The sequence below is a fragment of the Neopelma chrysocephalum genome, unplaced genomic scaffold (genome assembly GCF_003984885.1).
Source record: "Neopelma chrysocephalum unplaced genomic scaffold, ASM398488v2 Primary Assembly neopelma1_78, whole genome shotgun sequence".
Classification (NCBI taxonomy): domain Eukaryota; kingdom Metazoa; phylum Chordata; class Aves; order Passeriformes; family Pipridae; genus Neopelma; species Neopelma chrysocephalum.
In genome coordinates this window covers 1,990,392-2,018,317 of record NW_020897739.1, presented here as the reverse complement: position 1 = coordinate 2,018,317, position 27,926 = coordinate 1,990,392, and the positions used below count along the sequence as shown (strand labels likewise).

At 39.8% G+C, this 27,926-nt stretch overlaps 1 protein-coding gene across 5 annotated transcripts; it reads right to left on the bottom strand.

Annotated features, from left to right (window-relative positions):
• Positions 1 to 97: 97 nt before the first annotated feature.
• USP53 (ubiquitin specific peptidase 53) lies at positions 98 to 27,926 on the bottom strand. Of its 5 annotated transcripts, none has more exons than XM_027689806.1 (16): positions 27,834 to 27,926; positions 20,879 to 21,574; positions 19,495 to 19,587; positions 16,391 to 16,525; positions 15,298 to 15,411; positions 15,129 to 15,211; positions 14,717 to 14,822; positions 14,155 to 14,301; positions 13,513 to 13,662; positions 12,868 to 13,039; positions 11,771 to 11,920; positions 10,999 to 11,142; positions 9,933 to 10,662; positions 8,132 to 8,205; positions 2,769 to 2,868; positions 98 to 2,274 (listed from the first exon to the last, which is right to left on the bottom strand). In XM_027689806.1, exons 2-16 carry the CDS (start codon positions 21,020 to 21,022, stop codon positions 1,287 to 1,289), a joined length of 3,330 nt encoding a protein of 1,109 aa, XP_027545607.1. In that variant the 5' UTR covers positions 21,023 to 21,574; positions 27,834 to 27,926; the 3' UTR covers positions 98 to 1,286. The 5 variants fall into 5 exon arrangements, with proteins under 5 accessions (XP_027545607.1, XP_027545610.1, XP_027545608.1 ...); XM_027689809.1 differs by lacking the exon at positions 27,834 to 27,926 and adding an exon at positions 27,744 to 27,781; XM_027689807.1 differs by lacking the exon at positions 27,834 to 27,926 and adding an exon at positions 27,431 to 27,568.

Genomic DNA, 27,926 nt, shown 5'->3' with positions numbered 1-27,926 from the left:
CTTTGCTGCCACTGCCTCAGCACACGCTAGATAGTTCTGTGCACTGATTTAACTAACCAAATAAAAGCCAAATAAATCCTCCTCTTTGTTACTAAGCTGCCAAAACTGTAGGCAGTGACAGAGCAGAGAAGGAGGAACTTCTTCTTTCCCTGCCCCTCAGCCACCACAGTCTGAAGGGCTGCGCGTTCAGCCTGATCTGCTAATGCAGACCATACCCATGTGTAGGGCTGTTCCAAAGGGGGAAACACATCAGTAAAAAAAGAATGAATTAAAAAAAAAATCAAATATGTGATCCCCATGAACCAATGCTCAAAATTGTCAAGTTGGAAAACAAGGGAAGCTTAATAAATAGCAGCAATAACTTTCCATGCACTTGGAGGATAAATCAGAACTGAACAGAAACAGTAACTCTATCAAAAAACCTTAGAAAACTAGTCTTTCATAGTGGCATGATAACTCTGTATTTAAAATTAGCATCCTATTCTCTTATACCAGTTTGTAACTGATGTAGTTAAATTTAATAAGTTAAAGTATATAGCTTATAGGGTGAACAAAATCTGATAAATGTGTTTAAAAACGTACACTAACATAGAGCAGGTGTATTAATAGGACAGTATTACTGCAGTTTACTTCAATTCCCTTTGAAAGTCTCATCTAGCATTTGCAAACCAGGACGGTTTTTAAAGGATTATTATTATTAAGGCTTTTCAAATAAAAAATAAATCCTCTGGGTAAACTTGTATTAAAGACACTTGAAGGTTTGTGAAAGCACAGACTCTCAGAGAAGTCAGTTGAAAAAACCATGTCATCTCCTGCCACCTCTCAGGACAAATAATACTCTATTATTACTACATTTGCTGCATTTTATGTGGTAGTACATTTATCCCTTTTGTTAGTCTAAGTAGGTAGTGACCACAGTCTGAAGGAGCACTTCTTAAACTGCAACTAATTAAATCTTCTTACAGATTTAGTAACATCCAGTCAATCCCACTGCTGTAAGATGTGCACACCCCAAGGGACCATGTTTAGTACAAACTGTAGAAGACAAGCTGAGTAACAGAGGTAAGCATTAAGGCAACTAGAGTAACAAATCAAAGAACCACAAGTTTAGCACCTCTTCTCCTCCGTTCGCCTCCAATTTGCATATTCATTTGAACAGTCATAACTCCCACGCAAAGTACGGTCAGCTGGGTACCTGGTTATCACACACACATTCAAGGTTTGTGCCCGGTCACAGACTACATGAAATGCAAAAGTCAGATCCGGGTGTGGGGTTTTTTATGGATCTATCGGCTGCAGTGGATGCCTTCTGCATTGGCCTTGTACCTCGGCTCGGGCGCGGGATGCCTGGGTTCCAGGGTGGCGTGGTATGTAGCGTTCAGTTCTACCCCAGCTGCTGGAGGATGCTTCTCCTTGGGAAAGCTCCCGCTTTCTGTAAAATACAGCTTGGGCCTCTGGTGGTACTTCATCCTGTAGGTGTCAGTCATGCAGCTGTCCACTGAGAAGTAGGTTGTTAGGGACACGCTGTCGTTCCCATCCATGTAGCCAGGACTCGGCCCCGTGTGACGGGATCCTTTCTTTAACAAGTTCTCAGACACGGTCCAGAAGTCATTGACTGACAAGCGAGGTGGAGAATCCGGTTTGTGGACAAACAGTTCGTTCCCTGGAAAGGGCTCTTTCAGCCTTTGTTCTGGTGGGAGTACACTTGGTTCTGGTGCAGGTTTTGGAGGTGCACCTGTTGGCCTCAGTGGATTACTTTGCAACGCTTCCGTGGGTTTTACATCCGCTGCCAAGTTACCCTCTGATCCCGGCAAAGTATTCAGAGCGTATTTTTTGGGTGGCAGAGGGGGAGGGACGTTCTGGTACACTGCTTCAGGCACCCAAAGGGTATCCCCCCTCCGCAGCGGGTGCCCGGCGTGCTCAGCGGGAGGGGTGGGAAGCACCACGGCCCTCTCCGGCAGGGACTGTGGCACACAGGGCGCCAAGCCCACCTTGGGACCGAGCGTTCTTGTGTGATGAGACTGCGGCTGGGCGGGGGGCACAAAGTCACTGTGGAGCAGCTTCCTGCCACAGGCATTCTCGGGGGAGGGGTGGGATATGCCATCAGGACAGAACACTGCCACGTTCACCTTCTCAAACCTGTCCGGGTGAAGCCACTCTGAAGGATTCTGTCCGTTTGCCTTGTTCCTGCTTTCCGGTTTCACAATGTCTTTGACAACTGGCTGTAGAGCTGATGAGGGGAAAAATTTCTTGTTGGTCTCAGGCATTTCAGCTCTAAAATACAAAAACACACAAGATGTAAGTATCCCTAAAAACATATGAACAGGTTCAAATAACCCAAGGATTTTTTCAAAGACAGTCTTGGTAAAACTGCCTAAATATTCAAACTGATGAGAGAACTGGAATCTCTTTAACTTAACGCCATTGATTAAAAGTTGTATTAAATTGCTCCAAGGTTTCTTTCATTTGAAATGTAAAGTGCCCCCCAAAAGATCTCTGCAAGAGATGCAAGATAAGATAAATTCCTTCAACATTCAGGACTATGTCAAACATGACCTCTGCTCTCTTCTTAGCATCCTTGTGACTCTGATACATCCACTTTTCAAATATTGGATGTTACTTTTGCCTGCTAAATTTGTGTTTAGATTCTTGATTGTCAAAAACTTTCAATACCTTAGCTTTTCAGTACTTAATATTGATTATTGTAACATAACAGAATTCAGTATTTCTTAAACTATTGTAGAGTAAATGATGCCAGTATTAATTACCTCTTTACTGGAGGACTGGGCACCTGCAAATGTAATTCTGTTGGGAAACCAACATGAGGTCTGTAGTTAACTTCAGAATTGAACTGGTCTTTCCTCAAATCTGGGGGTAGAAAAAAAAGGTATTTCAAAATAAGCATATGTACAGTCCAATTCCTTCTTTGTAATTGCTCAGAGGTTACAAAAACAGCACACAACACAACAGGACAATTAATGCCTTTCAAGGTTTGAGATCAATCAAAATAGCCATTTTGAAGACAATCTGTCACAGGTGGCCAGATCTTACCTTAATGCTAAATAATCTGGAGGAAATTTTATAGGTTTTTTGTTACCAGAAAATAGGTAATTATCACAATTTTGAAGTCCTATAGACACACTTTCAGCATCACCCTAATATTTAATCTTACTAAAAACACATTTTCAAAAGCAGCTTTTTATTAAACCATGCTTGCTTATTCAAACACCCAAAATCATTAAATTACAAAATAAAAACTATTTATGAAGTCTGAAATTTCGCATCATGTAATAATCATTAAATCTAATGAATGTAGGGATTGGGGATGTTTTAGGGGTTTTTTTTGTATGTGGGTTTAAAGAAATACATTCTTTGAAACGATTAAAACCTTAGAGCAAGACTGTACAGCTCGCAGAGATGCTGAGCAGACCAAGAACACTGTCACTCATGCGCCAAACACACACCACTGAGTGCCTGGGCCAGGGTTTTACTCACAGGCAAAAAAACATTCCCCCAAAATACACAATTTCTGAACAAGGCAGCTCCTAGTGAACAGTAAATAAAGGACGCATTGAAGTATTCGTGTCAACACCACATAGAATAAAACACTCTCTTGGCAAGTGACAAGCAACAGTCTATTTGTTTAGAGATAGGTCCTGTTAAGTCTTCCTAATGCAGTGATTAACCCCTTATAATCAGTCACCTGCTCTGAAACCATTCAAAGGAATGGCTTATTATTATTATTATTATTATTATTACAATGGCTTATTTTGTCTATGTATAGACTAGACTCATAACTACACACCTGTTTTAACTTGTTACTTCCCCAAGTTAAAGTATTAGAAGTCATGGAACTTTTGACTCATGAACACACAAGTCAAAAGCCCAACAACAGAACAGAATTAAGTAAAAACTTTGGGTGATGCTCGTTTTGATGGTCAATATCTGCCCTGTCTTTAAGTGATGAAAGACTAAAGACACCATCTTTGAGCAAGAACACAGGTAGCAGAGGCTAAATCAGCATACAGCACAAGAGACAAAGACCCCTCTGGCTTTCCTTCACGTCCTGACATTGAAAAAAGAAATTAATTAAAAATCTTGCATGATAAACAATAGAAATAATACTTCGGGGAAAATATCGTTGCTGAACGAGCCTGTGCGACGGTGGCGAGGGACAAGTAATTAACTGGAAGAAAGTTCAAAAACTGCTCCACGGAGTTACCAACAGCGAGCTCGGTGACACCGAGCAGCGTTTCAAAGAGAGAACGTTTCCCGGCGGTGCCGGGCGCGGTGGTTTTGTTCCGGGACGCGGCAGTACCGAGGGCCGGCCCGGGGGCGGCAGCACAGCCCAGGCGGCTCCCCCGGCACCTCTGGCCGCCCCGCGCCCGCAGGATTCCAGCCGGGCTTAAAAATAGACCTGTTATTTTCCCTTCTGCTGACAGGACGGCCATGCACGGGTAAAGCCGGACGCCGGCTCCATCGGGAATTTTGGCTCTGCGTCCTCCGCGAACCTAAATATGGGGACGCACAAGCGCGGCGCTCGGCCGGAGCCCGGCAGCCTTATCAATGGGGCTCGAGGAGCTGAGCAATAAATGAGAGGAAACTGTTTTAGGAGGTACAAACTGCCTGCTTTTAAGATTTATGAACACCTATTTTCACATCTGTATAGTCCGTCGAGATTTCCACAATATTAATATCTGTTCTATATTAATATTAATATCTGTTCTATAGCCCACTGTTAGGACAGAACTTCTCCTCTGGTATCTCCATTTACAAATACAGAACACGTGCAAAAATCTGCTTTCTGTGGGGAAAAAAACCCACATGAGCATAAATACAGAAGTCTCCAACAAAAACTCAACTCCACATTAAATTCAATTTCCTTCTAATGTGTTTTAGCTGCACATTTCCTGGAGTTTTTTTTACAAAAAAAAACCCTACCTTTTTTAAAAATAACTTTATCAATAAAAAACCAAATTGTACTATTTTTCATAACACATATTGTGGCAAATTCCCCTTTCTTAACCCTGACATTTTCTGAATTAAGTTGAAATTACGGGCAAACTTACTGGAAGCTTTGGAAACGTGGAACAAGAACATAGTCCAAGTCAAGAAGGTAAACACATTATAACTTGGCCAAAACAGAATATTATTTTTTAAAAATGGTGACCAATTTTCAGGAAAAAAAAAAAAGAAATCCTTATATTCAAGGAACTGTACTTTTGGAAGCAAAGGCAATTTGGATTCTTCTTTACACACACTCACCAGAGCTTCAGGATGATTCTAGATTTCAGTAGGAGTTGTCTCATGCTATTGAGCTTAATAATTAACAGGAAAACCATTAAAATTATAGTCATCATTCTTCAATTGGAAGAATGTGAGGTTGGAAATTTTGCCCTCACACTGCTCATGTCACATGTTCCTTATAACCAAAAAAAAACCCTCGTCTCCTCAGTTCATCAAGTTCAAACCGCATAAACACGAAGTCATTAATATGAATTATGCTTAATCTGAATATCTGCTTACTCAATATTTGTGTTGTCCTGCCAGAATCCGGCCACACAAATTAGGGATTGGCCTTGGGGGACCTTTGCTTCAGCACTAGTTATCAACTGCTCACTGCCAGTGTAAGCAGCAGCCATTTGATCTCCCCACCACTGCGTGATCCAGTGTTTCTATCTTTATAATGCTTTAACAATAAGTTTATTTTTGTAAGTCAGGGACAGAATTCCTCAACTGCTGAACAGTAGCCTTCCTTATTCAGCTCCAGTGAAAAACAAGGAGCTGGAAAAGCACAGTTACACAAACGGTGGGCAGAATTAGCAGTCCAACATTATTTCCATAAGAAGTTTTCCACACAGAAAACCCACTCAGACATATTTGTAGGAGTTGCCATGAGAGCCTAACGAAGATTTCTTACATTCCATTCCTCTCTCAGAAAGGACTGAGCATTTTTTTTAAAAGTCCTATTTTCTAGGAGCCTCTTTGGTTCTTACCTACCAATCCACGTCTTGTTCATAAACACCCAGAGATAAAACATAGGTAATGCAACTGAAACATGTAAATGACCACTATTGTCCTTGCTAAAGGTGTCCTGGCACACTTTTAAAACTGAGTCTAAATAAATCTTGAAACCTATATACATGTGAAATTATCAAATTCTTCAGATTATCTTTTCTGTCCATTAATCAGTTCCACTAAAAGTATTATTTTCCAAAACTTGCACACATGAGACCTTCACAACTGATTTAAATACATGCATTTTTGTTATGAAACTATTCAAAAGTTAGTTACTGAATTAAAATAACTGATTAGACGGGATCCTAACTCTAAGGATCACCTGAAATCACTACACTTTTTTAAAGAAAATATACAATGCTTGTAAAATGTTGAAAGTTTTCAGTACACTTAAGTACTCTCTCCAGAGAACACTCATTACAAGCTCAACCATTGTTTTAACCCACCTATTTTTCATACCAGAGTCCTTTATGTGTTTTTCACTGGTGTTTTTTTCTTTTTTTCCCATCCAAGTGTGTTTGATAAGAATGGTGTAGTACAGAACTAAAGCAGATGAATGTCGTGCAAAACCAGATCTTTGCATTCCATGTAACTCAGTTTTGGGTTTGGGGCTTTTTTTTTGCTTGTCAAAATAAAACACCAAATTAGTTCTCTTTCTACAACCAAAACATAGGTTAGAATAAGGACAGAAAAGGTAGAAGTGGTATATGGCAGCACCCCCACCCCCTACTTTAAGTCTTAGGAGAAACTATACTATACTATACATTATTTGGAAAGGAGTATGATATCTATAAAAATCAAATGTTTCCTGAGGAAGTGGCCTAATATTTATTGCCCCTCTTTGTACAAGCACCCTTCCATTGTTTCAGCAACAGCAGATAATGATTTTGGCTGGCCTCGTGCTGACCTATAATATTTATATGCCAAGGCATTTATCAACTTTATAAAACCCTAGCAGACATATTAGTATGTAAAAGGAAGTAGACTTCCTTATTACAAGTGTTTCTTCCTGATATTGCTTCATATCTTGAAGGAAAACAAATGGTACCACAGTCCACCCAGACCTTTAAGAAAAAATCTTCCTTAGTATCCACCAAGAAAGTTCATGGAAATGCTTTTGGGGAAAACATAGGGAGTGAACAAAATTACAATGTTTTTTGTGTTTGGGATTTTTTTCGGGGGGGGGGGAGTAAGGGGTAGGGGGAGGAGAAACATGCCCACTTGCCAAAACAAAAAAACCCCAACAAAACAAAAACAGCAACAACAGCAAAAAAAGGATATGAACACTTTTCATCTTCATCTATCAGCATAACTCACTGAAAAGCTTTAAGAAAATTTCTAATTCACTGTGCAGGAAAAACACCCACAAAACATATTTCCTCTGCCATTTTCAAGAAGACAGAGTACACAGGCTATGATGAGTCAGTAAGAGAGATCTCTACTGAAAATAAGTATATAAGAAAACCTCTTCCATCATGGTCAAAACAGCCACAAATTCCATGCCAATTTTCTTCTAATAATGGCCCATCTTCGCGAACGAAGATTTGGGGAAAGGTCTTTTTACCTTTCCAGCCTGCGCAATGGATTTTTTAGGTGAGACACAGCCTGCGCTGAACTGAGCCCACCCTTTAATCCTAAGGTTCATCTGCCGGGGCCAAGCAAGCTTGGACAATGGCAGTGAGGTCCTCAGGACGTAGGTTTGTTTAGAGTGACCTTCTCATAGATGGATGGCCACACAGGGCTAACGACCTCCATCAGGCCAGGAGACCGGGATTTGAACCCCTGGTCGCAGCAGTGAAAGTCCTGCACGCTAACCACTAGGCCACCAGGGGTCTCAATTTTCTTCTAATACACTGAAATACAGCCAACCTGATACACGAATTGCCTAACTTTGAAATATTTGGTTATGGCTCATTAAAAAAAAAGCAGTGATAAATAGTACGTACATTTTTTGATTTTGCGACATATGAAGACATTACTTTATGCAGCAAAATGATAAAATACAAAAGGCTATTCAGAAATCTGTCCATCTCTTGTGTGATACTAATAGGTTTTCAAATTCTGGTACCTCTCAAATACTTTTTGAAAGCTTAACCTTTCTAGGAGTTCTTACCATGGAAGTTTCTGTTCTGCTGGGGCACCGGATGTAACACATGCTCAGCTTTTTTGGTTGACAAGTTCTGTTCGCTGTAAAAGAAGCACATATGTGATTTGAACACTGATTTTAGCACTGCTCCCACATGTGACAGCCTGTGCTGATCCACAAAAATTTAGGATGACCTGAATCTTTTAATACGGACAGACAAAAATGACTGATTTTGCTTTCTTGTGGTTTCAAAATAATCGAACACATTTCGCTATGGAAGCTGCATTTTGTATGTTTTAACTAAAAAGTTTGTTTTCATAACTTGTCACAATACCTTATGAAGTAAGTTCTAAACTTTTGCATCTCCACTTAGAGAATCACGGAATGGCCTGGGTTGGAAGGGAGCTTAAAGATCATCCAGTTCCAACCCCCCTTCCACTAGAGCAGGTTGCTCAGAGCCCCATCCAACCTGGCCTTGGACACTTCCAGGGATGGGGGGATCCACAGCTTTTCTGGACAACCTGTTCCAATGCCTCACCACCCTCACAGTAAACAATTTCTTCCTAATAATCTAAACCTACTGTCTTTCAGTTTGAAGCCATTCCCCCAGTCCTTTCACTCCAGGTTCTTGTAAAAAGTCCCTCTCCATCTTTCTTGTAGGCTCCCTTCAGGTACTGGAAGGAAGTCAAAGCCTTTTGATTTCCTGCTATTTGCTATTGTTTTCTCCCATGAAATAACTTCTCATGAAAATATATGTCCAAACATTTGCAGAGATCTGGCAATCATTTGTGACTAGGCTTGGTCTCTCAACTTTTCAGGAAGCATTTGGACAACACTCTCGGGTGCATGGTGTGATTCTTGGGGTTGTCCTGTTGCACAGCCAGGAGTTGGACTTCAGTGATCCTTGTGGATTCCTTCTGACTCAGGGTATTCTGTGATTCTATCTGTGCTCTTTCATTTTATGGATACAAGCAAGATTTGAAAGCAGAATGGATGGGTTCTAGTAGGATCCTTCCACAAACAGTTTAAGATACACAATACAGAAAACTGCATGTGGGAGGATTCTATTTCACAGCACCACATAAACTGAAGCTGGAATGGACCTTTTCAGATCATCTAGTCCAACCCCCCTTGCTCAAGCAGGGTCAACTCCATACCCAGGATCACATCCTGCTGGGTTAGAACTATCTTTACAGACAGAGATTACACAACATCCCTTAATAGAATACTTAATTACTAACATACATCCGTTCTAAGTCTAATAAAATATGGCTACTAACCATATTTTTGGCCAGTTTTAGTAATTTCAAACAGGTCAATCAATTACCAGGTGATCAATACATATCTGAGGTGTTCTAGAACACTGAATTTCTGCACAGTGAGTAGTAACAGCACACAAGAGTCACCTACTGCCAATCCCATCTCCTTGTCAGGGCCTGTCTGTACAAATGTTACAGGTATGGTTTATATGGACACTGTGTTCTACTACAGATGGAAAGTTACCCACAGTCTAAAAATCTCCTGAGTAAAGAAGTGTAGCAATTACTAGGAATGACCACGCCCTGTGTCTCAGCAAGGCTCAGCAGTGTCTGGCTCAGTGCCTTCCACAGGGAACCAGTGCTGCAGCCTCAGCGTGAAGGCAAATGGAACACTTAATGGCCCACACCCTTACTTCTAGACACACTCCAGCCTTTCACATGCCTGACCTGAAGCAAGTTCCAAAGCATGTTTTCTTGGGTTTTTTGTTTTCTAAACAATACATAAATATTAGAACAGCTTGGTTTTCTATGAATAGCATCTATGCAAGCACTAAGAGCATGAGCATTACCTGCAGGAAGCACTTTCTTTCACATTCTTGACATCTGCTGCATTGATTCCTTCAATAACAGGTGAGTCTGGATTTGCAGATCCGTTGCTGATATGATCACTGCTTTCATATCCAGATTCTGTCCTCTGAATTTGCCAGTTATCACCATGGACTTTTCTCTCTGTAAATCCTTTGCTTTTTTCTGCGTTCCCTTTTCCCTCCGAATCCAGTGAACTTCGACTTCCCGTATCCTGTTTCGTTTCATCCTCATATATAGTCATTAAACCCTTCTGCACTTGGTTCTCTTTTGGCCAGTGGTTAAAGCTGCGCTCCTTTTCGTGCTTAGATTTACTGCTCAGGTTTGCCTTGTGCTTTGGGCTGTGCTGTTTTTTCTCGGTCTCACTGAAAATGCTGTCTACGTTCAGCGTCTCACGCATTGGTTTCCAACCTTTACTTCTGCTCCTGCTGCTGACACTTCCTTTGTCCCTGGAGTCCTGACTGGTGTCTGTATCATAGCCAGTGACACCATCAGGCCGTGTCCTTGTCACTGGTTTCTCCCCAGCAGCAAAAGGTTCTGTTTTATTTGATCCGAGCACGTGTGCAGAAAGCTTTGCTGGGTGAGGTGCGTTGTCGTGCCTGTAGGGGCCTCTTCCCTGGCTGCTGTATATCCGCTGATCCACGCAGTGCCTGAGGCCATTTCCAACGGGAGGAGACCCCGACTTCACGCTGGAACGGTCTTCTGCAATCACATCTTGTAAGAACAAAAGGAAAAAAGCTCCATTACAGTTCTCATTCATGTTTCAGAGAATGGATTGGGTTGGAAGAGACCTTAAAGACCACCTCGTTTCAACCCTCGCCGCCATGGGCAGAGAGACACCTTCCACTAGACCAGGTTGCTCCAAGCCCTGTCCAGCCTGGCCTGGAACACCTCCAGGGTGGAAGTGGTCATTTAACTGATATTGTTACACTACTGATGTTTCTTACAGTATCTATACAAATCCAGTACATATTTCAGAACAATGAATTTCTCTTAAAAGGAGAAAGTAATTTAACCCATGGATTCTCTGGTCACATTTTTAAAATGTACCTCTTTGTCTCCCAGACTCTTTCCTTGGTCCTCTGTCTGCATCTTTTCGTAAGGATGTGAAGTTTTTCATGTCAGCAGCTTTCTGAGCACACTCTCTGGATAAGTCCTTCAGCCTGTCCTTTTGATCGCTGTAACCCAACTTAGCTGCAAAAAACACTTCTTGTCAAAGACCATTACTCAAAAGTCATTCACCATCAAAACACACATATATATCAAAACATACAAATATGGACCATTTAGGGACCATAACCTAAGTTTTTTATATTACTTAAAAAGACTGATGGATTATATAACACAGATTGAGAAAATTTCTTCCCAAACATAAAGTCCATTAACATACAGGACTACAAATAATGCTGCATAGCACAATACTGTTGGGGAAGAGTGTTCCTCAGGTAGTCAAGTGATCCACAGAGCCTCATGTCAGCCTCAAGTCACTAATATGCCTTTTGACCAACAACATGACTGGAAAGCTTTATGATGATTGAGAAATGGATCAAGGCCTCAAGAGCCACTTTAGTGAAGGAATAATGAGGGTAATAAAAAATATTCTGCATTTGCAGTTCTCTGGAAAAGTTAACATTCCATGGCAGATATTCACATGTTACTTAAACACTGAACTGAACAACAACTCAGTCAGTCAGTGATGAAATTCTTCCTTTAGAAACACTTCTACTCCCGAGGCTATCACACACCTGAAATGCCATAATCTGAAATATTTCATAGTAAGACATATCTGGGGTTTTTTTGGGTGGGAATGGGGAATACATACCTGGACCTCTACCACCACTTGCTTGAATGTGGCTTCTACTGAATGCTGAATTATCTGGCTGAAGCTTTTTATTACTCCTTTGATTAGTGGGGTCTCCAATTCCGTTCTCTTTCACATGCTCTGATTTAGCAGCAGAATGCTTTTCAAATCCTGTCAAACAATACATTTGTCTTTAGACAGAAAAAGCTTCCCAAGTTAAAATTTTCAATATCTAAATTAAAAAAAAAAAAGAAAGCTTTTTAATTGCAGATTAAAAAAAATACAAACAGAAGAAAAACCTCACTAAAACCTACACTACATTTCCCTGTACTAGGCAATAAGGTTCTGTAATATTTGATATACTGTCATATTTATAGTGGTAGCCTGTAGTGGAAGAGGGTCCTCAATTCTTTCCTCCCTGAAGCAGTCTATGCCCTATCACTATGCATTATGTGAAGAGGAACATGTCAAATTCAATTTGGCTTTTATTTAATTTACTTGTAAGATATGTTTAAGATTAAAATAAAATAATTTTAAAAAACCCTAGACAGCAGAACAAACTGCAGAACCAAAAGGGCTGGATTCTTACAGTGAGGCTTATTGTGTACGAATCTCAGCTAAAACAAGTTTCCTGAAGATCCTTTTGATTTTTCCCAAAGTTCTGAACTGTGCTCTCTGTACATAAATATATGTGTGTGTATATATATATACATGTAGACACACATGCTCCAAATCTATATGTGCATGAAGCTTTAAAGTATCTTTTTATAGCACTTTGAAAAGGTATTTTAAATGTTTCAATACACACATAAGAACACCCACATATACAAATACACTACAATTTTCTTCTCAAATTACTGAAGTTGTGCAAAGTAGTTCTGACCAATCTACAACAGAACATCTTTTTTCCCTACTACTCATTAGTCTCAATTTTTATTCCCTTATTAACCAAACAGTTCTAACATTGATTATATACAGTAATCTCTTTTCTTTTGAGACTCTTTAGATAATGAGTGATAAGAACAAAGCAGCCAATCCATTACCTCCTCCTTTATAAACCCCATTTCAGAAATATAGCTGATACTGTTATTAAAAAAAAATAAAATATATCTAATTACCTAAGTCCTCCCCATTTCCTCCTGCTGTTTTACACTGAGACCAGTGAATAATCTGCTTTGGTGCGTCCTCTGGAGATACAGCTGTGCCATCTGGGTTAGCATAAAATAGCAGCAATGGCTGGAAGTGACACCGAATGCACCTGGAGACCACGTCTTTCCATTTTGTTCCAATCTAAGAAAAAAACACAACAAAACAAACCTCAAAACTTTACCAACAGCCCTGAAGCCTGAAGTAATTTATCAAGCAGCCGGTACCAAATGCCCAATTCCAAAGGTACATGAAGATTCAACATTTTAGCACATTCGGTGTACATAAACTGCAACACAAAGAATAACATTACATGGGATAACAATCAGAACATCATTCCTATGAATACAACTGCCAGTATCTTCTTTTTCATTAAAAGAAGTACAAATTCAACAGTGCACAGGTGCATGAACATTCTGAAACATTCAGCATTTGTAGGGCATGACTATAAAGTAGCGAAGCCAGCTCCAAAATTGATTTGTGAAAACCGGTTTAAAAAACTAAAGGTTTATTAAAATAAAAACATTGCCTTGACTTTCTTCAAGTTTGGTGTCAGGAGAATGCACTCTAGAAAAGACAAGATCACTAAATTTGGTAGGAGTAAAACCAGTATTTACCTCTTTTACATTAGCATCATCGAACAGCACCCATTTGCAGCTCTTGGTGTGAAAGGCAAAGGCACAGTAATGTCGGCTTGTGTAGCAAATCATTCCCACAAGAAAAAGCTCACTATTTTTGGCATTTTCATCTGTAACCCTATAAAACAGCTGTAAAAATGATTATCTATTTTAAAACGTGTATAAAACATTTAGCCTTAATTTCCTGACCTACTGCTGGCGTTTCACCAAGGCAACTGGTATTGACTGTCCTGTAGCATTATACAATTTTTCCTGAGTATAAATACTGATTTTTGTACTTCACAGCTCTATTTTAAAGAGTAAAATATGAATGCTCTGGAATAAATCCACAAATTTCAAACTGAAAATTATATTCCTAGATTTTCAACTAGGAACACACCTACATTAATCTTTGTACTTAGGCACAAAACCAACACTTCTGACAGGACTTTTCCCTCTCACGGAAACTACATCAAGCAGTACATTATAAAGAATGGGAAAACCAGACATAAACTTGGAAGTTAAATTTTGCTTTTTAAAAATACATACGAGTATTTCTATGTTGGATATATTTACATAACCATAAAATCCATGGAAAATTAAATTCTAGAGTAAGCAAATAGTAAGTTTTAGGTCAGGTACCCCAGGAAGATAAAGCTGTGTAGCCAAATTCCTCATAACCTCTTCTGTCAGATCAGAGTGTTCCGAATCCCAGACTAAGCCGATTGTCACAATCTCAGGACAATTCATAAGAACACGACGAATTTTTATTTTCTGACCACAGTTACTCTAGAAAAACGGAAAAAAATGTGATGGGAGGGAAAATAGAGATGTTTAAAAAATGGAAGTCCAAAGGTGAGTTATTACACAAGAATTAATGCAAAAAAGCCATTCTGCAACTTCTTCTAATTCTAAAATTTAATTGTGGTGTTTGTTTCTAACAGTTTAAGAGTAACATTCTTCATCATAAAATCCTTGTGATGAAGACTACAGCTTAACTTCTACCACTCACCACCTTAAAACCGAAATCTCAATAACTGGAGCAATAAAATATAAGTTTAAGGGCTTTTTTCACCCTAAGCTGGCCTGTGCTGAGGTGCATCCAGAGGTAACCCTGCTTTCAGGGGAATACTTTAGCCTGATTTAATATCCTGAAGAGTTCTCCCTTGTATCTTAAAGTAATGTAACATCTTTGTTTACTTACAGGACACTTTCTGTAGTCATCAGCAGTATTTGCTGCCTGCAGCAATTCTGCAAACATTTCTGGCTTGAGACGTTCGTGCCTCTCCATCATTTTTTCTACTTCATTACTGTAAAAAATAAATGACATAACTGTGGATCTCACTTCTTAAGAGTCAACAGATTTCAGCCAACTCTCAATTGACTATATTGTATGACTAGAAATAAAGTATACAGTGGTCAAACAGTAGCAATACAAACTTTTTTTGTCAAGCTCTCTCTACGTCTTGCTTTTGAAATCCAAATGTTATTTCTGGACAGTATCTCAAAAAGGTAACAAAGAAATAAATTAACATTTACAGCACTTCTCTGGCATGCTTGGCACAGTATTAGAAAGGTGTATATAGAAAAGGGAGTAACAAAAGAAAAGCTCTTACCAGAGGGCTGTGGTGGAAATATAACGCACGAATTCCGTGAAAGGCAACGGATCCGACGATGCTCCACAACTGCGACACACACACTGCAACACCAAAAATACTTCAGGTTTTATTTACTCAGGACAGAGAAAACAAGTTCTTTGTTAAAGCAATCAAATGAAGGTCTGACCTGCTCATACAGCGTCATAGCAAACTTCTGATGAGAAATGCAGGATTTGGAAGTGCACATATCCGTTTCACTGTTTGGCACTAAGTGAAAGTGAATCCTCTCGAGGATATTTTCCTAAAAAGAAACATCGAGGTAAATACAAACTGAACTGATGAAGTCAGAATACGTGAGGAACATTACAATTTAATACTCCCAACTACTCCCCTTGGCACCAAAAAGTACTATGATTGCCACGAGTTTGGCCCCTGAATCTACACGGCTATTTTTATATCTTTTGCCTAAAATACCAGAGGCAATGGGAAGAAGCGAGTCTAGTCAGGTAGATCAGACAGCTGATTAGTTCAGGGTTCAAATGCATTTTTTAATAGATGAAACATTAATGATAGGCTCTCTTTCATGACTGCAATCCATTAACCTGACTGCAAGATCTCAAACAATTGCTTTCAAGTGAAGATGCAGGTAGGAGGAATTAATTTGTGGATACTTCCAAAAGATGTCCAAAGCTGAAGGTAACTGAAGCAGCAATCATGTTTTCTGCCCCTCAGATCTGTGTCTGAAAGTTAATACTGGAGGTGTTTTATAGTGAACATTTTCATTGTCTAACACAGGAGCTCTTCGAAAGGTTTCTTTACCAGAGTTCTGTGCCATCTGGAGTCATCTTTACTGGCCACATTAATGGCTCATGTTTTTCAATGAGACACTTAATAAAAGCAGACAAAGTAACTACAGCAAGTGGTTACTTCAAGTATCCCTTCACTCTTGGATAAGAAAATGGAAATCTCTTCTGCAGAAGAATTCAGTAATGAGCTGGCCAGTTGTAATGGAATATATTTCAACAGCTGATGAGGAACAGACTATATATTCAAATCCATAGGTGCTGCTTCTCCTCAGAAGATAGTGCTTCTCTCCACCCAAAAATTTCCAAGAGTGACTCAGAGTTCATCACCCTCACTGCCCTAAACTGGCATAAAGAAGGTCAGGAGCATATGTTACTCGAATCCTCCCTGTGAGCCTGGAGCTACCGAAACAACAGGCCAGCTTGGCATCAGCTAAACTAAACACAATTCTACTTAACTACCACAGGGATACTCACAAAGCATTCTGCTGCATCATCCATGAATCCAAGCTGGAAACGCTGTTCATCCTTGAAACTTTCTGCGAGGGCGTGTCTCATGTTATCCGACGGGAGGGCTTTCTCTCGGCTGTGCTGGAATTGGGAAAAAATTGCCTAGGAAGAAACACAATTCCTTAGCTTCATTGCCTGCTTGACTAAACACTGCAGTTCTACACAAATACATCAGTTCTTGAATAAATACATAAAATATTTGTATTTATGATGTCTATAAACCTATGCAACTTTAAAAATAACCGTTTTCTCTTGGAGGTACTTGGTTTCTGTGTTCTGTTACCGATTCCATGATAAGAAGTTATGCTACCAAAGTGAACTTTGATCCAACAGAACAACAACATAAGAGTATATAAAAGTGCAAATGATTGACTTGAGCTCCCAAAAGCAACACACCCCCTGGTCTGTAATGATACAGCTTTTTAAATTTGGCCACTGCAATAGCAGTTCATCCATATGCATCTCATCTTTACAGACAGTGTGTATTTGTTAGGGCATAACATAAAACCACTCAGGTTAGTTTTACACTCATCATTCGTTAAATAATGCAATACTGACATTACTACTTCAGAGGGCAATGTATGTTTATTAAAATTATGGATAGGTAAAAACCTCCCATAAATTAGATTGAGTGCTGATAATCCTTGCTATTAAATCAGCTCACTGCTGAACCAGTGCACACGATACAAGAGAACAGGTCAATATCTGCAGTTCCAGAACATGACAATAAATTGCACTTGATTTTTCCTTCATTTCCCAGAAGAGTGAGTTGGCTGCTACTTTTCTTTTTGGCAGATACATATGCAAGTGACCTCATCATTCAGCAAGCAAGGCAGGTTGATTTTGAAAGAACTGAAAGTTAGAAGCTATTAAATGAATTACTTATTTTCAAATATTACAGGGTCTATATTCCACTGTCAAGAATTCTAAGTCAAGTTTTAGAGGGAAATGAAGAGAATAGAGACAAAGCAAATCAGCAGAAGCCATGTAAAACATAAATAAGGACATGCAATCTTCACATAGGCTTCCTATGGTTAAAAATCTTTCAGATAGAAGGCAAAGATGCAACAGATAAGCAAAGTCTCAGTGCTAACAAAAGTTAGTGTTTTAACCATAATGCATTCCAGGGTGTCTGTCAAATATTTAAAGTTCCCTCTCAAAAATAAAAAGCATGGACTACTGATAAAAATTACAGTCACTCTCTCCACGTAAACATTCAAAATGAAGTTTTTAACAGGCCTGAAAATACAAGTTAGCTCTCCTTTGAAAACTCATCAATACTCATTTTGGCTGTAGGTAATTTTTGGTATGCAACAGAGCTTTTTATGTCCAGCTAAAAAAAAATAAGTATAGATAAACAGTTGTGCAGATATATATGCTCAGTTTAGTGGCCTGCACAGTCAAAGTCCCACCCCAGTGTTATCCAAAAAAGAACAGAGCATATTTAATTCTCAAACATCACCAAAAGAAAGAGATAATGGATTGAACTGAGGTAAACTAGAATTTATTGGCTATGCTTTTAGTTTATAGGAGAAGCTGTATGTAGATAATATCCTTCTTCAATTGGTGAACAAGTAAAAAGGGTTAAAATAGCCCAAGGCCAAAAAGAAAAAAATAAAAAATAAAGCCAAAAAACCCCAAAAAAACGACCCAAGTCACAAACAAGTTACTGAAATGCATCCTCATCCAGCACATATATTGCATGAAAATTAAAATGCCCCAGGTTCTGAACACAAAACAAACAGAATTACTCAACCAGTATCTCTAAAGAGCCAAGAAAGCAAAACCAGTAGTGTACATAACAGCTGAGGACAGATACTTCCAAACGAATTAACTGCAAGGTTTTGAGCTCAGTACATAGGCCAGGGAGTTAAAGATCACAGCTATACTGTTAAAAAAATAACTAATTCCATTCCAACCAATTTCAGAAGACGCAGCAATACCACTTCTTATCAGTATTCCTGGGAATGTATTAAAATAGGAAGATGTCGGTCCAGGCAATGCAAAACATTCGTGCACTGTAAGCCATTTAGATAAATTCCAAAAGGTGCATCCTGGAGTAATCAATCCCTCAAGGGGCTTGAAAGAATAAAGAAAATTCCAAGTCCTAAATCATAGCAGCCTCATGAAGCAGCTGAAGGTAGTGCATTTTTTTGGGAGGTGGCTTAAAGTGATGCCGAACGTAAACTAAAGCCACCACTCCGAGACAGAAACAAGATTTAATCTGAAAACACAGGTATGCCCCAGTTCCGGGTCAGCACTTTATGTACTAACAAGATCAAGTGCCCAGCACACAGAAGAACACGATTTGCATCAAAACACTGGGGAAACAAGAAGTCCCAATGAGTTCTGCAGGGTCAAGAGCTTTGAAAAAAGGTTGGAATAAAAGCCCCAGGAAGTTAGTCTGAATGTGTGTAGTCTCAACTTGCTGGCTTTTTAAAATTAAACATTTTAACCAAAGAAATGAAACAGCACCTTTTGGAAAAGAACTTTGTTTGGAAAAAGACAGAGACACATTCCAAACTAGCTGTACAATACTGCAATGATGATAAACGCTAGAAATTACTGGAAAAAATACCAAGTACATAGATTATACACATCCTGAAGGAAACGTCACTGCCAACAGTTCTTGCCTAAAACACTCCTTCAGCTCCCTGAGGGTAAACTCTTAAATACTTGGCTTACCTTTGCCTACAATTTAGCATCATCAAAAATCACTCCCTCAATGAAACATTTTCCAAGAGTGTTGTTCCTTTCAGCTCCCTCCAGATAAACAATTCCCAGTTCTGTATATCACTATATCTACTACCATATTTTAAAAGACAGTATAACTTATTTGCACTGACAGAGGTTTTATGTTTAACTAGACTAAAGTTTGTGTACTGTAAAATTTCTTCTTTAAACACAAGAAAATATTTCTGTTACAAATGCCCTTATACCTAAACTGTTTCTTTACACAAGAATGACTTAGAGAGGCACCCAGGCATATGTATGATACAGACATAATAAAAATAATTTACATTATTCTTCCCTTGTTTTGAAAGATGATTCTTCCTAAATTTACTATTTACCTTTAAAGCACAAAATATGCAGGCGTCTCCTTGACACACGTGTCCAGTTAAACCTCTTAAACTTCGTCGAAATATGTCAAGTTGCCATAATACCTATAAAAATAAAGTTCCAGAGAAAATAAGTAATGACTTCTGAAGGTTCTTCATTTAGCACAACATAGAGTAGCTGTTTTTTCCTAATTTCACACAATGCACAACTTAAGTACCAATATTGCTGCAAGAATTGTGGTCCTTTGCCTTCAGTTTGGTGAACTGTGCAGGTGGAAGTGAAAGTTTTGCATTCACCTCTTGAAATTCCGATCTCTTTTTTTTAAACTATTCGAACCAATGCACTTTGGAAAAAGAGCTGAAGGACTCCTAAGCAAACAAGCAGCAAGCTAAACTGTGTACAGGGGTTGTAGCAGCCTTCTTACAGCTCTACATAAGTCTATACTACATTCTTATGGGCCCCTAACTAAAATGATTGCTGAAATGCATTTGTTTTTCCACTGTTCAAAAAAGTTCTAGTGCTTAAACAGGTGTGTTTCTACCTTTTATTTGTGTAACTACTCTACATAAAGGTAATATCAGCATGGCTACAGTACAATGCTTTCAGTATCTAGTGTCTTAGGTCCACATGAAGTAATTCAGAAAGTCGCCCGCTAAAAAAAAATAAAAATAAACCTCCCCAAAAATGAGTTTTCAAGATGCAGAGTAACAGAACAGCTGCAAATCCAGGGGAAAAAATATCCTATCTATAAATATAAAAGCTTAAATGAAGTGGGATGCGTTTGAAAAGCAGAGTCCAAAGCTCAGTTCTGAAGGTTGAAGGGAGATTAAAGCAAAGAAAGGAACGCATTCCTGCCTGTAAACGGGCAGTCACCAACCATCAGCCACTGCCTGATATGTTGTGGGGTAGTAGGATTGTCTCAAACTGTAAGTAAAATTACATAGGGTTTAATTTTAGGGCACCCTAAGCAAAAATAGCAGATCTGCAAGAGAATATAGGTCATGCTGTTCCCATTGAATGCAAACCAGCAAACATTCCACATTTTTATCCTGAACACATTTAGATACCATACACAAACACACCATAGCATTACCTCTCCTATCTCCCATGTTTAAATCCACACCATTTTTAAGCCTTCCAGTTTTCACAGGAAGTCTATACATCTATTGGACTCCTAAGTTTCCAAATACAAAAGTTCTTGATGTATGCAAATAAAATAACATATTGTCATATTTTGCAACATTGAATATTGAATACTCTCAATTCCTTAAAATGAAATGTTGAGTAAAATTCCTTCCACACAGTGTCTTCTTTCTGTAAGTGCCATTTTTCTTTCCCCCACCCGCTTAGGAAAGTCTACTCAAAAAATGTTTAATAAATCAAGTTTTTTCTTACCTGAACAGCACTATTAAGAAAGCAGCTGTTTTGTCCAGGTTCATTTAATAAGCCTTTTGTAGGGGCCAGGGACAGTATACTTCCAGGCTGATAAACTTTTCCAAGGTTTCCCCCAGGTTTTCTTAGGAATTTCACCCATGCCATTATTTTTTAGAGTTTATAATTGCAATGTTTACGCTTAAATATTTAAGGATATGATGGGTACAAGGCAAAGAAGGTGGTTCTACGAGAATATTTCTAAAGTCATGGCATTCCATTCAACTCTGTGCAATAGTAACCATTCATAGGATTAAGTCCATTTTCCATGAGCAGCTGTCAGCCATCGGTCAGGAATTGGTGTCTCAGTAAAAATACAGCTAAACAAAGTTTTTAACTCTCAGACTTAAAAAAAAAATAAATAAAAGGTGTCCAGTTAAAGTTAAAACATGTTCAAAGTAGTTAGAATAAAACTTCTTGTTAAGCAAGTTGCACAGTAACTGACTTCTTCCTGGGATATCAGTAAAGTGTTACTATAAACCATTAGTTGTATTATATCGAGAGTTTATACATATAATCACAAAAATGGAAAGTTCTTGACAGGCTTTATACTCCTGTTCTCTCATTTCCTTCCATCTTCTTTTTACTTTTAACTGTGACCCAGGAAATATATTCCAGTTTAGAAGACTCCATGCTTATTTCATTCTCTTTCCAGTGCACCTGAAATAGGAAAAAACCAGAAAATTTAAGAAAAAAATTCCAAAATGTTAGAGACCTCCTAAATCAGAAAAGAGCACGGCTAAAACAATATCTTAATCTACTGGTAGGTGCAATAAGCAGGGAAGAGGACGAGAAAAAAACCACTACTTAAAAAAAATTTTAAGGCAGAAAAATCAAATTATTTTATCTATCATAATAAAATATCTTCTAAATTATTATATACCTCTAAAGACCACAATAAAATTACCATAAAGGTTCTTCTACCAACATGCAACATCTTCTAAAAAGATCGTATAATACGAGTTGTTCTACCTTTGAATCTCCAAGTCTAATAAAAACTTTCCCAAGAAGTAAATATTTTTATTCAACACTGGAAAACCTAAGTTGGTTTTAATGTCAATATTCTAGATGGATTCTCAGCTAGTACTCAGCTTTCAGAAGTTTGTGCTACCTAAAAAACACTACATAAAAATTAGGCCTTTAACCTAGTTGCATTCTCAAAGCACCCAGAAAAACATGGCTAATAGCGAAGCAAGAACATTCTGTTCGCTGCCTCCAAAAACCCATTCCAAGATTTTTAAATCCCAGCAATAAGAGTTGTTTCCCTCATTGTTGGAGGAACATGGTTAAAGTTAAATGGTTCCATATCCGGAACATCACCACATGTAGAGCCCTCTCTACAGTGACTCTCTCACAACAATGGATTATTCTACCAGTTTGGCATTACTGCATCACCCACATAAACAGCACAGAGCAGAATGAATTTAAATAAACCAAAGCAATTAGGGTTGTATATGTGGGAAAGAAAAAAAATGAATTTGGCTTCACATTACAAGTGAGATATTCACCTTAGGTTTTACAAGCACGCATGAAGTCTTGCGCCCCTAAAACCATTCCCTTTTATTTAAAAGAAGCATTGGTACTTGCTTGCATTATAAAAAAAACATAAATCAATAACTGGAACATAACCAAAAGTCTCTTTTGCCCCATGAATAATCAGATGGGTTTTGTTTGTTTACTGATGTTACTGTATCTCACCCGTAAGTAATTTGATTTAATAATACTGGAGACGGTAAGTGTGATTTGTGGCAGCACTGAGCAAAGATTCTGAAATCTCACTGCAAACTGACCTTGACACAACATCAGGCGACAATTTTGTTTTCTTTATGTTCACTTCAATAAGCCCGGAAAGGGGAAGGCAAAAGAAATGTAGGGAATAACTAGAAATGCATATCAGTTTCAGATCTTATTAGAAATACACGTGCTGCTTGGGAAACAAGAGTTCTTCCAGGACAACTTAAGGCAAAGAACATTCATTCACTAAAAACTTGCAGGAACTTATTTTGTCTTGCATTTCAGGGATGCCCTAGAACAAACACTCTGTGCACCAAGCCTTTAGCTGTTGGGTTTCAGGAAAAGTTATCATGATTCACTTAATAAAAAATCATTTCAGAACACGTTCATTGTGCAGTCTTCGTACGTAGAAGTTCCACTACCCTTTCTTTCTCCACTAACACCCCAAATCAAAGCCCGTGGTGCACAGCTGCTCTTTCATTAGTAAGAGGGGCACTGGAAATGAGCCTTCCAGTGGTGCCACAAGCAACGGGATTAACTTGGCATCACAGCTTCTCCCTAAGGTGAGAAAGTTTATTTTGAACTTTACATGTTTGGTTGAACTTTGAAGTGACTGGGAGTTGGACCACTGACTGCCATAACCTAAAGTCAACACTCCATACTGGAATTAGGAACTGAAGACCCCTGACTTGGCTGTGGTAAGCCAGTGTTGCCAAGGGCACTGCAGCATTTATTAGGCACTCAGGTTTACCAGTTCTTTGTAAGTTCTTGCCTTGTCAAAGGTGTGAGTGACTGAGGATGGACCATAAGTCCCTGGAAGCGTTCAAGGCCAGGTTGGATGGGGCTCTGAGCAACCAGGTCCAGTGGAAGGTGTCCCTGCTCACGGCAGGGGGTTGGAACAACACGGTCTTCAAGGTCCCTGCCACCCAACCCATTCTATGATTGAACCCCACACCAAGTCTTCAATGGGTGCAATCTTTCAGCAAAACAGTTATTTCACACCGTGTTACTGACATAATCCATGAAATTTTTAGCAGCTGAGAGTTAAAGAAATATTCTTGCCCTTCAGACTAAAGGAATTGATTTTGCCAACTCTTCTCAACCAAACAAGGGCTATGGGCTCTCAAACCAATATCTGTTTTACCAGCCCATGTTCTTCCACCTTGCCCAATTTCAGTCACTGTTCTTCAGTCATCAATGATCTCATCAAGCACCTGACTACCCTTAGTTGTGCAGCCTTACAGGACAAAACGCATGCTTGTCACAAATTTCTGGCACTTGCCTTTACAGCTTCCAGAATAACAAACTCACTTGTCAGCAAAACTGCATGTTATCACCTGCAGTGTTGGTACAGCCTCGAATGGAACTGCAGCTGCCACAGAGTTCTCAGTGTAAGAACAGTGTCACTAAAGAAGCTTACACATCAGTGCTATTTTACCTAAAATAATCACTGTTTATGAGCACATTTGGGTTTAAGCACCTTTGATATCCATGTAGATAAAACTGATGAGATAAGCAGTTGGTTCTGTGAACACTGGAATTACCAGTGCCTGGCCTCCTGATAACTTTATGTCTCATGGCTGAGTTCTCACAGTTCTCTCCCTAGTTGGGGCATATGCCAACTCTGCTCCTCACATCCTCTTACAAGGTCTCTCTCTTCCAGCCAGCTGCCTCTTTTCATGCACTTTATAAGTACATAATCATCTTTAAGGCTTCTGTCCCTTCTGTCAAATTGAGTGGAAACCTGCCAATGGGTTCAAAAGTAGTTGACTGCTTGTGTCTCTGAAATTTGGCTGAAGAATTGCTATTTACATCTTCCAGGCTTCACTTTGCAACTCCTCTCAGTGTGTTGCATAACTGCCTAATGGCAAAGCTTCCCCATGCCCAATACTGGGGTTACTTTCAAGCCAAACAGCTTTTTTCTTCTTGCTTGCAGCTCACACCTCTGTGCCGAGCCTGGCAACTCGCCCAACAGTCTGACAACTCTGGTAACTCAGTTTCTAAACTGATATAACTTGGGAATTTAGACACAAGACAACAAAACTTGTGAGGGAAGAGTGATTAAATATATTACAAGGGAGTATAATACGATGGGAAACCACTAGAGTTCTCTGCAGTGAGCCAACATTATTAGGACCAGGATTACTGTTTTCTCCTCAACAGAAAAAAATCCACCAAAAATTCAACAACTTGCAACTGCAAGAATTTGAGTGTTTTCCACAGCTCAAAAGGTTGTCATTGAAAATTTCCAATGTTTGTGAGCAGAACAAAAGTCTGATTTGTGTTGTGACAGGGCTGGAGGCTGCAATGATTTTTCCCCACACTGGAAAAAAACAAATAAACAAAGAGTGAAGCTGCTTTAAAACTAGAAAAAGACCAAAATTGGAAAGGAATAAACTCTTACATCCACCTCAATGGGGCTGAATCACAATTTTGTTGGTCCGTGCACATATCCTGTCCCCTTCCACCTTTAGCATTCTGTCAAACTGTTTATGGCAGCAGATCTCATGCACCAGAAGAGACATGAAATGCTTTTAGTAGTCACCGGTCTTTGTCTTTGAAAATTATAGTATTCACTTCAAAAGCTGTCAAAGAAATATGTTTACAGGAATGCAAATTCTCGCTTGAAACATCAGAGAGAGAGAAAAACTTCATTTAATAGCACTTACTTGCAAGACACATAACATGAAACAAGAACAACACTACAAGACAAGACCAATACCAGTGTATTACCACTGGCTGGTATTGGTTTGACACATTCTTTCTCCTTCAGTCACTCACTCAAGAAGTCCCCAAGACACCAAAGGAGTATTTGATGGTATCTCTTCTAGAAAATCTTCCAAACAATCCCTGAAGATTTTCAACCCAGACTATTTCTATTTTAAAGACCTCTATTGTCTCTTCCCCAGCCCTTACCCATTTAGCTGTCCCTCATATGCCAAACCACTGCTCTTGCACGTCATACTCCTCTGTATCCTTTCAGGATGGGAGCACCAGAAGCGTAGATGCTATCCCAGATGGCTTTTATATAAGTACACAATTTTTTTCTTTAAGCTGTTCCAATAAAAACTTCCCTGTTCGCAGCAAAACCAAAACAACAGGTTCACAGCTCAGCCTCTCTGGGCTGCTACGACTAGAAGCCGACTTTAGAAAGGGCTCCAATGGGAACTCTGAGTAAAGATCTTGGAGAATACAAATTCCCAGCCCATGACACAGGCCAGCATTTACAGTGAATCATCGCACAAACACTAGAGAAGATTTTTGTTTCTCCATCTTCCTACAAGGGTTTTGTTCAAAGACTACAATGTACTCTTTCCTGAGCCTTAAAAAGATAGAATGTATCCTTACAGTGATAATTTTCACACTTGCCTTTTTATCCCAGATTATCTGCCTTTGCCTTTCAGTTCTCTCTGCAGATGTTTGATTATAATTAACAGAAGTGCAAAATACCAAGTTCTGCTCCTTCCCGAAAAGCTTTCCGATTCCTTAAGTCACCAGGAAAAAAACTGCACAGCCGAGTTAAAAGGAATGGTAATGTGAACATCATCTTTAAACCCACACATCTTTTCCAGTCTTGACAAAAAAAAAAAAAAGGAACGTTTCAATGTCTGAAAATGTCTGAATCACTACACTTCATATGTTTCTTCATGAACAAATCCTGCACAAACCTACCTACAAACATTTCACTCTACCCACACATCTCAAATTCTGATTCAGCCTCAACCCATCATCATTTAACCCAGCCCCGACAAACTCCAACTTGTTTCTACTTAAACCATGAGGTTTTTGAAGAACTCTGTGAATGGGTTTCGTTCCCATCACTATTGTCCCTGAAGCGACTAAACTGCTTTCCTCTACCAAGAGGCATTAACCAAGAAAAAAGGACAAAGTGCTGCTACCAAGATGTTGAAAAGCAGCGTAACCAAAACACGTGACAGTGCCAATACCCTGACCTCAAAGCCCTCTGGGTCTCACACCCAAAAACAATGCTGTCAGGAGCACATCATGCACACTGTATGATCAAAAAAGATCCTGCGCTATCAAGTTTTGATATGAAAGTCGAGTGCATATTTTAGGTGTTTTTACTGTCAACATCCCACTGGCTTGGGATAATAACTTTTTATACAAGTCATTTGATATTTAAAAAAATAACCAGCAAATACCTCCTACTTTGCAGCAATTTGTTAGGGGAAGATAGGATTATTTACAATTTGACAAGGCTAATTTGTAGTCAGATTACAACATTAGGTCTCGCTATTTCAACACCAAAAATCACCCTTTCATTCTACAAAAAATAAGAGCAGTTACTAATAAAGTCAGTCAATGCATTTTCCATTGCCTTGAGGTGGAAGGGAATACTGCATCATCAGTCAGGCACAATGCTATTCACACAATTAAGTTGTTGTTCTCAAAATAATCTTACTAGCTTCAAAGTTAAAAAAGCTTAAGTGTTCGGGGTAGGTTTTTTTTGGGGGGGTGGGTTGCACGCACAAAATAAAGCACTAAGTAGAGATACGTAAAACACTTATTTTGGGAAGAGAAAAATACATGTAGAGAGAACAAGCCGTGTCTCCTCTGAAAAGCAGATTTTAAAGTATTTGCATTGAAAATCAAAGTAAGGGGATAAACGTAAACTTACACCAGATGCTAAGCAGATGATTTGCATGCCATTTGCACGCACCTACCTACACGCCCCCGAAACTCCATCCGTACGAGCACAGCAAAGCAGCTCTGCCTCCAAAACACTGCGAACTGATTAAATTTCAAACAGCCCCACACTACCTGTACTGGCATTTCCTGCTCCGGACAGCCTTCGGAAAACACTCCTGCGAGACTCGCCGGTGGGCATGTGAGCGCCGCGTTAAACATTAAACCGCACGCCCGGCGCTCGCAGGGTCCCCTCGGCTTACACAACGCGCGGGGACGGCGCGGAGCCGCCGCTGACCCGCACCCACGCACCCCGGCAGGGATTTAACCCCGCACGAACCTCCGGCCGGGAGGAGGAGCGGCGGTCCCGTCCCGCGTCCCACCGCAGCACCGCCGCTGCCTCCCCCGCCGGCACCGGCGCCGCCACCCTGCCCGACCCCCGACCCACCTCCTGCCCACCCTCGGCTCTCCCCTTGCCCGATCCCTGGCTCTTCCCCGGCTCTCCCCCTGCCCGACCCCCGACCCACCCCCGGCTCACCCCCGGCGGCTCCTCACGCAGCTCCTCTCCCGCCCCCTCCCGGCGGCGACTCCGGGCGCGGCCCCGCCCTCGCGGCAACTTTTGCTTCCCCCC

What these genes read in the sequence shown, in the direction of transcription:
- USP53 (XM_027689806.1), bottom strand. Translation starts at nt 21,022, where the DNA reads ATGGCATGGGTGAAATTCCTAAGAAAACCTGGGGGAAACCTTGGAAAA. An exon ending in CTATGACGCTGTATGAGCAG is followed by an intron (nt 15,212 to 15,297) that starts GTCAGACCTTCA and finishes TTGGTGTTGCAG; the next exon opens with TGTGTGTGTCGCAGTTGTGG. An exon ending in AGAGTCTGGGAGACAAAGAG is followed by an intron (nt 10,663 to 10,998) that starts GTACATTTTAAA and finishes TGTTCTTACAAG; the next exon opens with ATGTGATTGCAGAAGACCGT.